Here is a 15,326-nt window from a genome sequence, read left to right on the forward strand (position 1 = left end):
AAGGTTAATGCAGATTCCTTGTCTGCATGTAGTTAATAAAAATGAAATGTTACGTATCGATGGCTAGAAAATTTTAGCCTGATCAATTTGACACGCTGTAAATGCCATTTACTGGCATGGCTTTTATGGATGATACACTTTTACTGATAAAATGTAAGCCTTCGCGTTCTGTATCAGCACTCTGTAATAAATGGCAGCCTTGTGTTTCATTCCCACAGAAACCATACGAACGTGTGCATCGGCCATTGCCTGCTGCCAGCCATGCACAGAACTGATCTCAAATCACTCCTCTTTCAAAGACACCTTCAGAACTAATACTTTCATGCTCAGGCCCCTCTTGGAAGTTCACTCCTCATTATCAATTTGTTTTTATTTTTTTCCTGTACATTCCTCACTCCTGCGTGCTTTGTTGGATTTTGTGTCTATGTAACCTTCATTTTTAGTCTCCTGTTTTTCTTTGTAATGTTTTATTGTGTTTCCACTGTTGTCTTGTAACGTAACTGGCTCTATTGTACAGCACTCTGAAACCATCGGGCAATGTCCGCGCATTATAAAAATGCACAAAATAAAATAAATAAATAAACACATGGGGTCCTACAGCCCGTCTCACTCGCCAATTTTCGGACGATGAGGATAGCTCAGAAGCAGTCGGCAGGAAGTACTCGATATCCAATTAGCGCTTGTCAATTCAGGGGGCGGGTTGCGCCCGATGTGCCCCCCCAGTGCTCCAATCCTGTGTCACTTTACACATTAGCAGTACACCTCCCACTTTTAGACGACTCACAGAATAGGTTCATGCGCAAGAATAGTTGTTATACGAACCGGAAGTCCTTATATATTACATAGTAGTTCAAAGAGAGACATTAGGATTAATTCACGGACGACTTGTGTAAGCAGTGAACAGGTGGTTACCTTACGAAAGGCGGCCACCTTAGGATTCTTCCTTTGAAGACGGCGGCTTCTCCGCAGGGAAAGCAAGAAGTTGAACGGTTAGTATGGGCTATTCAGTGGAACTACTGACAGCCATATTGGCCAGTTGGCGTGGGCAAAGTCACAGGGTGACCAATGGAGTGCAAGGGGCGGGCTGTGGAGAAGATGGCGGTGGCTCTAATTCTACGGAGCGTCCTAATGCGACGTCTACATTGGCCTCAAAGGTAACGGGGGAGAGGCAGGAGACTGGTTGAAGTAGGAAGGGAGGCTTCGAATTAAAAAAAAAATAGAATGGCTTCTGTCACGGTTCTGTCTAGTAGCCTTGTTCCGTTACTTCTGTCTGTTCACAACTTCAGTTCTTGGCAAGGGCATAACAATCTTCCAATCCTGACTGCTCCACATAGTTGCCAAGTTTTCCGATTGCGTAACTGCTACTTTTATACGGTTTCAGTGCATTGATAAGTGCCGTTTACTGACTAATGAGACACACTGTACGTAATATTTGAGATAAAGTCCACTGTCTTACATTTTAAGGATAGTGTGCGTCACCCTGTAACCATATAGAGAGAGGAACGAGGTCGAAGATGGGTTTGTCACCGGTTATTTTAACTTGGATTTATCTTTCATTTAAGGCGTGTACGTTATTTTATATACAGTTACCGGAAGGTGAAAGACAAACAAAATAATTACAGAATATTTTGTTGACTTTAGCCATGTTTTTGACCCGAACAATCGACGCTCTGACACCGCCCCCGTTGAGCTCAAGATGAGTTCAGTGCGGCGCTGGACTTACCTGTGCCAACCAGAAGTGCTTCTCCAGTGACTGACAGGCTGCGGACCACCGAGGTGTAGACCGTACTGATTGCATGTTAGGCACCTGGACAGCCTGCTGATGATTGGTTTGCATGGTGCTCCAGTGCAGCAGGTTGTCTCATTTCTCAGAGAGACCAGATGTTTGCATCTGTCGTTGCTTCTGCCTTTAATTTCAGTTGGGCACAAGAGTATTGTGAATCTTGACGAACCAGATACTACCCACAAGTTGGACTACAGTCCTCGGTCAACTACTGTAGAGGATATTTTTCCGTCTTCTCTTTGATGACATAATAGTATAATTTAATAAGTGAATTAGGGTGTATCCCATCTACCTGTCCTGAGGAAGATCCAACCATAAATCATCCTTAAAAGGGTCAAAACGTCAAAGCCTACATATGTTAATGCTTGATTTTAAAGCAGTGACGAATGGACATAAACATTGAGTCAACTGTTTCCCATTGTACATGTAGTTTGTGTCATTGTATAGCAAGCTTTTCTTTTTCTTGATTTCTTTTTTTGTGAGTAGTTCACCTTCCTGAGCACTGCACTGGTATAGCCAGTGCTTTAAATAGGCCGGTACTCACCGTTACTGAGTACCAGCACTTCTCAGATGTTTCCCCCTTGAGTACCAGAACTTATTTTTGTTCAAGAACCGTACCGGTACTCCATGAAGCAGTAGGGCCCAGGCCCTGAATTACGGGTACATGCAACAGATGGTGTGTGTTGATGTGCTGCAACAGGCAGCCTGTGTATTTCTGCGCTGGAGTGCGCCTGCAGTGTTCGATTCGCATCAGGGGAGCAAGCCCATTGGGATCAAAGGGCTTCAGACACCCCACCCCCCTCCTCCGTCGTGTTACAGCCCGGGATGAGACAGCTTAGGGGCGTGCGCACAGTACTTCATATGTCTTTAAAAGACCAAGTGCATTTTTAATGAGGCTTTGTTGTTTCTCACCCCTTCTTAGAGCTTCTGCATTTCTGCTGCCTATTGCCGACTGATTTGCATATGGCCATATCTGAACTGGAGTGGCAGAGTGAGCTAAAGAATGATGATGGATTAAACCCAGATCAGTTGACTGGGGGTGAGTGTTTGCATTGTTCAACACTCTGTCCATCATCCCCTTTGGTTTTGCTGAGCTCTGAGATGGAGGCAGCAGCCATAAGAAGGCAGGGACTGTGAAGCCAGGCTGTGCCTTTCAAAAGCAGGAGGCAGCTGCAGCCAGAACAGACCTCGTCTTTGAAAGCACACCAAATGTGTCAAGATAAGCTCAAGATTTATAGTCCTGTTTACAACAGAGCTCTGTAAACCACTAGCACTGGTCTCCAGTGCTCAAGCTTAAAAAAAGAAATAGCGCTCAGAAGCTCTGAGTGACAACACATGTAACAGGGCAAGTCCTTCAAAATGGCGGAGCATTTAAAGCCCATATCCTGAATACAGCATGTCTCACAGAGACAGCGCGAGCGCTGCCTAGGCGAGACCTAAAAATATACAATGAATAAAATAAGACCATTTCACACTGAAAGGATGTTAAATTTGAGTATCATGATTAAATATGCAAAATATATCATCCCTTGTAGTGGGGTTTATAGGTTACCTTACTCTGTGCAGGGAAGGTCTCTTGCTGCCATCTAGCTGTTAGTGGTGGCTGTGTACATATTTGAGCTATGAGTAGAGTAACAGTTCAACACACACCAATGCACAGCTGACCTAGGTATCCAGGACCAATGGGCAACCCACCTTGGGAAAGAGATTTCCAATAAACAATGGAAGAGTATCACACAACAAGTAAAAAGTGTCTCCAGGAACCCGATTTTTCAATACACGCAGTTTAACGACCTACACCAGACTTAACTCGAAACACATACACAGTTTGTTCGTGGTTAAATCGTTAGAATGCCCCAGATGCTGACAATCTGAGGCAGGATTCTATACATGGTGTGGGAATGCTCGGTGACCCATCGGGCTAGGGGGAAGTGGTGGAGGGTGTTTCAGAGCTGATAGACCCTAGTACACCCCTTACACCAGAATTATGCCTGCTGAGCTTAATGCTAGGCCTGAAGGTGGCAAATTTCTGTGCAGGTTCATAGATTTAACTCTTACACTGTTTAAACGATGTATAGCTATAAAATGGAAAGCCTGTATGTCACGTGACATTGATGTTGGCTACGTGATCTGCAGAAGTGGACCAAAGCCGAAACCGATGTCATAACGCAGGTCCAGTTGAGTGGTGGAAGGGGCCCAATTGAAATAATCTGATGTGTAGGTCACAAAACATAAAGCTAAAAATGACATTAGACCACCTTAATCCAACAGATAAATGATCTCACTGTTCATGGGGACAGGGATGATCCCAGAGCACAATTTACGGAATAAGGTGACATGGGTTGGAGGTATTCTAACCCCATATTTAGTCAGACATGAATGTCCGCACCCAGAACTTCCGATTTACATGACTGCTATCCATCGTTCAAACCTGTGGAGAGAGTGAGATGGCTGCACCTGCAATGGGCTCGACCTCCCGGGGGCTAGGGACCACAGCATCTCACTGTTTATACAACCCAATTGCCGCCTTTGTGTTTATTGCTAGTTAGGTCATCCCTGGGCACCTCAGAAAGACACGTTTCTTATGTATGTCGGGTGGACTTGAATTGCCAAATTGGTTCCTGTACACAAATGTTTTTAATAGATGGGCTTTCAGTGCCATTAATTGAGAGCTGATGTTGCTATAAACCCACAAAAATGTCGCCCTTTTGCAGGTAAATGCCTGCAACGTTGTTACTTGGTCAAAAATAAATACAGAAATATAAATTAATAATGAAAAAAAATTAATAGAGTAACATTTGGAGATGCAGTTCTCATCCATGCTTAGAAATTGTGGCGGTGTGTTTAGTGTGATGGAAAGCTCAATGTGACCTCCAAAGTATGATTCTCACCTGCAGTGAGCGAGGCTTGAGGTCTCTGTCAGACACCCTCCTTGGACTCCTCTTCACCTTCCAAACAAACACAACTTCTGCCTAGACTTCCCTACTATGACTTTTACTGAAACCCTAGTTCACCCATGCATGCTAGTACTCCAAAGTTAGACCAGAGACTCCCAGTTTTAAAGGTAAAGAATACATTTTCAGTTCTCTCAGTTTTAACGTGTCTTCTGTTTCAATGCACATTATTCGGAAAATTACATTTCCCATTTTTTATTTATTGTATTTTTTTTTAATTCACTTTGATCTGTTCTGAAAATTTGCCAGGCAGGTTTGCCCTCAAAAAAGTTGTTCATATAGTTGATTTCAATGGGCTCATCTCCAGACAACGACTCAGTCTTACTCTTCCTTATCCTCTTTAGAGATTAAAAGCATAAAGAAACATGCATTGGAATTTCAAAGTTGTACAAGTCTTTACTGCCTTTGGACTTAGTCACTTTTAAGCTGGAGTGTTATTGAACACCCCAGTTAAAACTTTGAAAGTAAGTAAAGTTTATTGTTTAGTTAATTAAAACATTAACAATATTAGCATTGTGAAAACACAGTAAAATAAACACAGCCACATAAAAACAAGTGATGCTTAATGACACTTCTAAAATGTATCTTCACAAGTATGGTTAAGTAATGTACTATGTGCAAGAGCGCCTGGTACCTTGAACATCGGCTTAGGGTTTTAACATGTTTTATATTGCGCCTAAGGTCGATTCTGTGTGCAAAGCAAGTGTAAAGTGTTTTGTGCTATTAAACTTTATGGGATGGTTGGAGGCGGTACATATCTGGGGCCCTGGGGGCTGCCCTTGGCATGATTTTATCTGCTACTATGGACGATACATAGACGATTGTTTTCTAATTTGGACAGGTGGAGAGACAGAATTACTACGTTTTTTTGATTACATGAACAACAATGAAGCAAATATGAAATTCACCATGAATTACAATAAGGAGAGGATGATATTCCTTGATGTGGAATTTTTTATTGTGGAGAATAGGGTGTGCAGCAGACTACATAGAAAGTCCACAGCTTGCAACTCAATACTTCATAGTAATAGTGCCCACCCTAGATCCCAGGTGAATTCAATACCTTTTGGGGAACTTTATCGAGCACGTAGAAATTGCTCCAGAAATATAGACTTTCATCAATGTTTGGAAGAGATGGAACAACGTTTTTTATCCCGAGGGTATGACAGTAAGATTGTCACACGGGCCAAACAAAAGGTTACTAAATTGCCACGGGATATGACCCTAAAATCTAAAACTAGCAATAAGAATAAGGATGTGTCCACTGTACGCTTAATTACCAATTACAATACCCTGTCACCTAAAATAAACAAGATACTCAATAAATATTGGTTCCTCCTGACATCTGACCCTGGACTTCGTCCACATATTATGAAGCACCCTTCAGTGACATATCGCAAAGGAAGATCAATAAGAAATATCATTAGTCCAAGCTACCCTAAACAACAGCAGCGAGCCCCGAATTGGCTGAGCATAAAAAGCATTGGCTCTTTCAGATGTGGGAATTGTAGTATGTGTTGTAGAATGGCACATGGCCTACGCTGTTTTAGTTATAATGGTTCACCCAATTATAATATCACCACACACATTGACTGCAACACTACTTATGTAGTATATGCACTTATATGCAAGTGCAAATTAATCTATGTGGGAAGCACGATCAGGAGGCTCAGAGATAGGGTAACTGAGCATTTCAGGGCTCTGAAAACTCTTGACACTAGATACCCTATTGCGGCACATGCCGCTGAATGTGAGGCACAAGGAACACACCCCACATTTACTTTCCATGGCTTGGAGAATGTCCAGTTGGATGTAAGAGGAGGTAACAGAGAACTCAGGCTACGACAGAAGGAAGCACACTGGATTTTAAATCTTCGTGCCGTGGATAGAGGTTTGAACTTTGATAGTGAGCTTCAATATTTCTTGGGCTAAATAGGTTCTTTGTTCTTTGTAAAACTAGTGAAAGGCATGACTCACCCAGGCTAATCATATCTTGTAACTATATACCCATATAGATGTTTTTATAAACATTGCCCCATATATATGATACATCGCTATTGTTGACAACTGTATGTATAACACAATTGTTTGTTACAATGAATGTGCATTGTTATAGTATTATAATTGCAAATGCCGATATAGGCCTGGCAATTTGAGTGTGTTTTTGCTTCCTATGCATGTTTTAATGAGACTAGGTTAGGATCTTTATCGGGTCCCATGGAAAGGTATCGATGAACTTGACTAATCATTTTGTGACACACGAAGCTAATATCTGGGAAATTGGTAACCTTTAGTAATTTCATTCTTATTCTGTTTTCTCTCTTTTTACCTTTTCGAATTTCAGTAATTGTCCAGTTCATTTCACGAAACTCCGTTACAATAATGAAAGAAAAAAATTCTTTTAGTATACCCACAATTTTAACAAATAAAGTGAATTGGTTTACAAACACTATTTAGTGATATAAAAATTAAAAGTTTCCCGTTAAATTCGTAAATACAAGATAGCGCGGTAAATAAACGCCATCTTGGATCAGGAATACAACTGATCAACGTTTGGTCCTTTTTCTATTTTTCTATCTTTGAGACCATGCATAAATGGATATTCAAAGATGGCGCTGGTGCTAAACGCCGCGCCCTGAATACTCGTGAGATACAGATTCAACTGCACACAGGTAAGACCACGAGGAGTGTGCTGTATTTACGTCCAGTTTTTGCACCATTAGTTTGGGCAATATCCCTAGCGCTATGATGAATGTTTGGCGTTATACAAGTAAATATGCGAGAGTTTAGTACTACACGTGCTACCTAATTTCTAGTTACCCTACAAACATGAGGTTTTTATATTTTAAATTCTAATTAACTGCTATGAATTACGATTTTACCAATGATGTGGTTAGTCTATGACGGACTCACATGATTTGAACTCAGTATAAATCTCGATATAAATAAAATATGAGATTTCCTGAATAGGCTAAATTAAGGCTTGCATTATTATGTTTCCCTCTATTTAGTTGTGGGATTTGACCAACCCAGACGTGGGTTTGCGATTCAAGAATATTAATTTCATTCTGCTACTTCATTGGACTGGATAGTCCTTTTAAGATTTTAGTGAGTATTTTATACTTTGGCTTTTTTTTCGTTTAGACTAGTAGATACCCTATATTACAACATAGTGCTATTGGTAATTTTTATTTTTCTGCTACAGCGAGTGACATTGAATTTGTCTATGGGATAAATCCAATCAGAAATACAGATCTAGTTCTAACAATCAGACAGGTGAGCAGTCAGATTAATCATCCCATGTTTCACCGCAAACTACGCCTATTGAGGCCTAGAATTTTGACATTAAAATTCCTTTAACTAGTCTGGTTCTACTGCGATCTGCTTTGAACGTTGTTTCACGGGTGTTCTTTTATAATGAGTACTCTACAATAGTACACTTTCACGTTATAAGTAGAAAGAGGGTCTTTTGGATCTTACTTTGCACTTCTCTTTATGGTTTTTTATTCTTTCTTTACACTTCAGGTGAACTTTTGTTTTCACTTCTGGTTGCACGGTTTTGGTGGTATACACAAATGTAGATAGTGGTATTATACTTGAAATTGACTCTTGCCATTTTTTGTAAACACTCAACGTGAGAGAAAAGTTGAGGTGATTTGTAAATGTTAATTACTTGGTTTTAAGTGTGTGATATGAATTATACATGGATTAGTAATTACATTTTATTGTATGTTTTAGCCCTGACGAAGTCTATCAGCATAGACTGCTGTAGACGAAACACGTGTTGGCTAAAGGCTAAAGATCTGAAGAAATATCATTTTAAGAACATTAAAAGAAGAAGATTGATACTGAAAGACTTTTTCTTCTTTATTGCTTTTCCTAACGCGGATTGCAACTGCTCGGGATATATTGCTTATAAATGTCTCATATGTAGTTTACTACATTGTTTTTGACGCTGGATAGACGTCACTATTGTCCCTTGTAGCAATATTGAGAATTGATTTAACTTAAATATTAGACATTTGTGCGCAATTTGAAGAACCTTCTATCTTGTCCTTTTTCAAAAAATGTTTTATATTGCGCCTAAGGTCGATTCTGTGTGCAAAGCAAGTGTAAAGTGTTTTGTGCTATTAAACTGTCCTGCGGCCCCATTATAAAAATTAAACAAAATAGATTGTACATTAAGTTCCTTATGCAGAGGGAACTTGGTGGTCTCTGACTTTGCTCATATAACTGCTAAGTGTTCATGTGATCTGAAGTAGTTTGTTTTTGTCCATCACTATGGGGAACACATTTTATTTTATCACTTCAGCAAAAGCATGTGAGTTTGCCATTTTCTGTTCTTGGAGATAAAGCAGATTCCTACTTGACTGTTGTTCTCAATGTCAATTCGTATTGTTTTAGATAGTTTATCAATTTGCAATTTAGTTGTGGGTCTTTGGGGGGACCTCTTGCCCACTGGAGAAATTTTGATGTAAAAATATCTCTGAGAGACATTAAGGGAGCTCTGGATCCCCATCTGGTAGAAAGGAACTGACGTCAGCACGCCCCCGAATTGCCTCTGTGCGGAGCTGCATGGTGCCACCTTCCGGCATGCAGAGGTACTGCTGAAAGGTTTCTGGATCCAGTCTGACACCTGGGGAGGATTAAAAAGGCGAGGAATCTACAGCTGGAAATCTCTATCAGAAACATATAGGCAGTATTAGAGCATGTATACCTCAGTGGTTCATTTTCTCAGCACAAGGATCCGTTATTATTGTGACTTTATCTGAAATCTAAATTAAACCAATACTAAGCTACGAGAGAGGAAACAGCTATGTTGCATCCTTGTATCAAAGTAAATAAAGAATGTTCTATTGATTAAACTTGTAAAGCACACTGACATATTTAGAGGCTAAGAGATAGAACAACAAGCATTGGCATATCCAATAGATTTCGCCTTTGGGACCTTATAAGTGTTTAGCCATGCAACAGTTGATGTTGTTGCACCAAGGATATTGTACTGCATAACTAAATACTTATAAGGTCCCAAAAGCGAGACCTTTTGGCTATGCCAAGCAAGTAGCAGTGAAGAATATGTGTAAGTATGTGGCATTCTTGTCTAGAATATAGCACTTCATATAGCACACTAGATATTGTTGGCTTTGTGAATGTAGAGTAAGTGATATGCAAGTGTTAAAGAGGCCATGGAAGCTAATGGGCCATCTGCGGTTGTCATTGATCGTTCTACTAAGCAATGCCTCCTGGAGCACGGACCAATTTAAGGGTTAGTCACTGAGTTCTTGTAACCATTCACTCCACTGCCCCTCAGAAATACCAACATGCCAGAAAAGCTAGAGTTTTAGATTCCTGGTATGCATTTACTTCTTTTAATTCGAGCGGCTTCATATTTCTATTGTGAAATTACATCTAGCACATGAAACAAAGCTTTAATAAATGATTACTGCTTTATGTTTTCAATCATAACCTCCGTCCCACCTCAAATAGGATTACATTGGCAACAGACACCTGCCATTGTGTGAATATAAACACATTTGTAGTAGACGCGATAAAACTGGGGTCTCATTCACGTCAAAAATCCCCTTTTGTCTCCTAAGATTTACAAAGACCACACACAATATTATCACCATGGGAGATCGCCTTACCCTCAATGTTGTCTATATTTTGTAGTTAGAAGAGCGTAACCAGTGTTGTCTACTGCCATGTATGCATCATGACAGCTAGACTTTAGCCATATCCCACAAGACGTTAGAGACAGGGGGCACAGGGGGTTGAGGAACTGCTGTTGGAGCAGCCATTCTGAGCCTAAACCCAAGCCTGCGTGAGGACTCAGAGTGCGCAGGCGCATTGGTTGTGACATATGATCCCCTGTGCAGATAAAAAGTAGCTGTTAAGGAGCCAGACAAGTAGATTTCAAAAGCAGGAAAGAATATTAACTGGATTTTGAGGAGGCACTCAACCTAATGTCTGTACCATGAAAAGCTGAAGTTGCGGGTAACAAAAATCTATTGGCAACTAAACACACAAGCAACTTCGTTTTTTATTACCATAGCGCTAAAGAGTTTTCTCACTCGATAAAGATGGGTAATGCAGAACTTGGAAGTAGGTCGAGGAAGCATTGGAGGAGATATGATGGAGAGCTTCAGGTTCTCTTCAAATCAGACGACAAAATTCCAGGCAGTTGGAAATAATGCTCATGGATGGTTGAGTCCGAAGCAGCAAGTTGTGATCCAAGGGCCAATGGGCACAGAGGGGTACAGGGTTAGATTAAATCAGTAATGGGGAAGAAGCCTGTTGAATTAGAAGAGGTTAACCAATGTCTTGTAGGCATTTGCCAATGCACTGTTTCGTTTGCTTTCTGTGACTGCTCGAAAACACGTTTGTCAGCTGTGTTTCAGACCAGTATGACCTGCCAGCTAGTAAGGAGCATGCTTTTCACGATCCTGGCTAATAGGCAGAGCATCGCATGGTTACCAACGTTAACATAGGAGTTACTGAAAAAAGTGGCCCCCACCTTACAATGGGGTGATTTAATTTACAAAGAAAGAAGGCTGGGCAGGGAATACAAATTGTTTTGGTAAATGTCAAAAAGTGTCCCCCACCTTACAATGGGTTGGTTCTTATTTACAATGAAAGGAGGTTGCGCTGGGAAGAGCATAATGTTTTGGTACATGCCATTTTAAAATAAACATGAACCGGATATAGGTGTTCGCACAATGAAGAAACCCATTAATACGACCTACCCTGATAGCTGAGGCAAGTAAAAATAAATGATTTTAAATGTAGGTTGCAGACATACTTGCAGATGAAAGTGGGTTTCTGCGAGTGCATGTCTGATTGGTGCGCGCGAGCAGCCCACCTCTCTTTCCTTCTTATATTTAGTAGTTTCCCTGTGAAATGGATCCAACAATGAGAGAAGCTGACGAGGAGGGAGTGGGAGAAGGGAGGGGGTAGGGGTGGGGATTCACACGCTGTAAGGCTTAATGAGTCTTGACAGAAACCCACATGGCGGGTGCGCACGTGCACGCGCACATGCACATAAGCTTGAGGCCAGCAGGTAGCACTTTGAAAACCCCCTTACTAAAAGTCGAGCAAGCAGCTGCACTGCTCTAGGCTCGACCTAAAAATCCTAGCTTCATGATTGCAGAGCTTCTGTCGACCATCCTGTTGATGTGGCTGTCCATACAGCCAGATGGCTAGAAGCTATATACGGACTGCTTGTCTAGCCGAGCTTTGACATCCGCTTGCATGCACAGTGGATTTTATCTCAGCGTTGTGCTTAAGCATCAAAGGACCTTTTCCTAATCGAGAAACCACAATTTTGCATTTTAAATTCATGTTGTTCAAGATATTAAACTGATATTTTCATATCTTGAACGTATGTCATCATATGGGCTGCCAGTTATTGCATAACTCGTTAATGCCATAGTAACTTTTCTTAACACAATGTGAAAAACTGATGATTTTAAAATCAAACATAAATTATTGCTGGCTTATGTTGCATTGTTTTAGAGGTACCTCCCTCCCAATTTCTTACTTCATCTCACTGTCAGTAATTTGTTCTGTTTAATTCTCGTTTGATTTATTATGGCACTAATTATCTAGATTCACAAGCCAGGGTTATTGGGTATTAACCATACTTAGGTAGGGTTAGACGCAGCAGCTAGCTTACGTGAAGGCCTTTCTGAACTGTTTTCAGTGTCCTCCTGGTGAATATCTTTACTTTGGTGTCTTAGGGTAACCCCATATCCCACACAAAAGTCTCTTAGGATCTCACAGAGTTAACAGATACAAATTAATATCGAAGACTGCACTGAGCAGATAGGGACCCCTACGAGGTAAATGAATACTCACCTTTTCTTTTTTAGGTCGTGCCTGGGCAACGCAAGCGCTGCTGCGAGGTATGCAGTAGTGGCGTATGGCTATGAAGCCCCGCCCAATCTCCACCCATATTTTTAATTGGCTTGTGTCATTGGTAAATGCTGGCTTCCTAGTGGTTATTAGGCTTGTTAGTCCTTTCTTGGTACCGCCTTGTCTGCATTTGTTTCCTCCCATAACAACTGGACCTTTTACTTGTCTTGTTACACGGTCTGCTTTATTTTGGCTGTGAGCACTATTTTGTTTAAGGATTTGCTCCATACCACCCACTAGGTCGCAGCACTCCGCCCGATTTATTAATGGCAGTCCGCTTTAACTATAGCGGCTGCATTTCTTTCTTCCGTTCTTTATGTAACGTACTAATTGCGGTCCGCTTTACGTATAGCGGCCGTGCTTACTTTAAAAAAATATTTCTTTAGGTTGAGCCGTGGCAGCACATGTGCTGCTGCGAGGCATGCAGTAGTGGAGAGTGGCTTTGAAGCCCTGCCCACGCTCTGCCCATATTTTAAATTGGCTTGTGTCATTGTCCTTCGTAAACTCTGGCTTCCGAGTCGTTATTAGGCTTGTCAGTCCCTCCTTGGTACCCCCTTTTCTGCATTTGTTACCTCCCATAACTACTGGACCTTTTACTTGTCTTGTTACATGGTTTGCTTTATCTTGGCTGTGAGCACTAGTTTGCTTAATGATTTGCCCCTATACGACCCACTAGGTCATAGAACGCTGCCCAACTTATTAATGGCGGTCCGCTTTAACTATAGCGGACGCGATTCTTTATTTATTTTACTGATGGCGGTCCGCTTTAAGTATAGCAGTTGCACTTATTTTTTTGTTTACTATCGCCCATGCGGCACTTTCACATTCATGGAGGCCACACCCCTTTCCTTAGACAAGATGGGTCTAAAGAAGGGTGCATGGCCGTTATTAAAGTGAAAGCACGGCAACTTGACAAACAGATGCTTTTTTTTGTCAAAGCGCCGCATGCTGCTGTTTCACTTTAATGTCGGCCACGCCCCTTTCTTTATACACGATTTGTCTAATGAAAATGGCGCGGCCTCCATAAAAGTAAAAGCACTGCATGGGCGCTAGTAAATAAAAAAAATACTTGTAATGCAATAGGTCTCGCGTTTGCAAGAGTTTAAGCTATTGTATTGCCAATAGCTCAAACTCTCATAAATGCGAGACCTATTGCATTGCAAATGCTTGTTTTAAAGTGCCACCATGCGGGAGTAGCAAGAAGTACCTTGGTGAGGGATGCAACACCCCTACCTCACTATGTACCTTTGCAATAAAACCATGTGATCCAAGCTGATGAACTTCTCACAGTTGCATTAACACGAATAGGCTGCAACCCTTACTTACCCCTCAAGTATGCATGCTATGAAGGACTTTGGTCTCACACCACCCTACCAAGTACTGTTTTTTTAATGTTATAATTCTATACCAAATGTTATGTGCATTGTTTAACACATTTGTGCTGTATTTCTAATCCAAAAGAAACGCAAATCAGTACAAATATGAACAAATAGTCCCGACCCAGACCCACTTAATTGCTGCAGTCCTGATTGCTGGATGTCTAGAATGTCATTTGAGTTAAAAAGTAAATGCTGGAGTTACCACTGGTATCATTGCCCCTGGAGGAGTGCCGTTTCACTGTGAGTGATAGTTTAATACTCTTTTGTGTCGGTGCAATCGTATAATATTGACCAATCCCCATTCTTGGATTTCAGGACTTCCTCCCCGGGTCTGTGCCGTCAGTTGCTGGTGCTGGACAATCCGTCTTTAATACTGAAGGGAGCTTCAATTCCCTGCTCCAGAGTTCAGTGGCATTCATCTGCTAATCCGGAGGAAGAAAAAGTGACTGGACCAGCTCACATCCAGCTCAGTGACAGTTGTGTAAAGGTGAGGTGTGATCACAGATGAGGAATAGGAGAAAGAGCCAGAGCTCAACTGGGTTTAGAATGGGAGAGAATATTCTCACAAACAACTCCAGCTAAGGACACAATTGGTGTGATCGATCCATGATCTGTGGTTACAGTGACCTGCTGGTAGCCCTTGACCTTGTCCTGTGCATAGCGCCCCTGCCTGCATGAGCCCCAGGGTATATGACCTGTAGCCATGCCAAGTGGGTACAGGACATGGCAGCACCACATTGCCCAGCCGCCCTACTCTGCGGCCACTGACACAGAACATGTATATGGTAATGATCTGTTAAGAAGTACCCCTATTGTTTTTCACATATTTGTTAGGTATACAGTTCATAGACACTGAGATTTTTGGCTGCACGAATTTTGGAAAATGGCAAAAATGTGCATATTGTTCGATAAATCCGATTCTAGTTTAACAAACACCAGAGCTGAGCATTCAGGACTTTTTAAATTAATTGAGTGTGTATACTAGTCTACCTTTACCCATATTGCCCGTACTACCCTATTCTATTTACCATCTGTATACAACCTCTGCAAGAGGACATCCAGTTGTTTGTTCCCATCAGTAGCGTTGCTTCTGATGGTAGGGGCGTACATTAGTAAGCACTACCGTTACAGTGTGGGTTGAGTCTCTCTATAATCTCTCTGCGTCTCTAAAATAGAGCTGGTGATGGGGTGCTTGTAGTTTGCTCTTCCAAAACTTTGTTCTGTGTATGAGCAGCTTACGGAGATCACATTATTTTTATTTTATTCACCAATAAATTAAAATCCTTAGCCACTCGCCTG

At 41.4% G+C, this 15,326-nt stretch overlaps 1 protein-coding gene across 1 annotated transcript in view; it reads left to right on the top strand.

Annotated features, from left to right (window-relative positions):
* Window positions 1-1,032: 1,032 nt before the first annotated feature.
* ISCA2 (iron-sulfur cluster assembly 2) overlaps window positions 1,033-15,326 on the top strand; it is a 36,753-nt gene continuing 22,459 nt past the window's right edge. The window contains exons 1-2 of the mRNA XM_078659888.1: window positions 1,033-1,154; window positions 14,343-14,514. Coding sequence (XP_078516014.1) covers window positions 1,066-1,154; window positions 14,343-14,514 — 261 coding nt within the window. The 5' untranslated portion in view covers window positions 1,033-1,065. The remainder of the gene's footprint in view (window positions 1,155-14,342; window positions 14,515-15,326) is intronic.

This window comes from Lissotriton helveticus, chromosome 9, assembly GCF_964261635.1.
Source record: "Lissotriton helveticus chromosome 9, aLisHel1.1, whole genome shotgun sequence".
Classification (NCBI taxonomy): domain Eukaryota; kingdom Metazoa; phylum Chordata; class Amphibia; order Caudata; family Salamandridae; genus Lissotriton; species Lissotriton helveticus.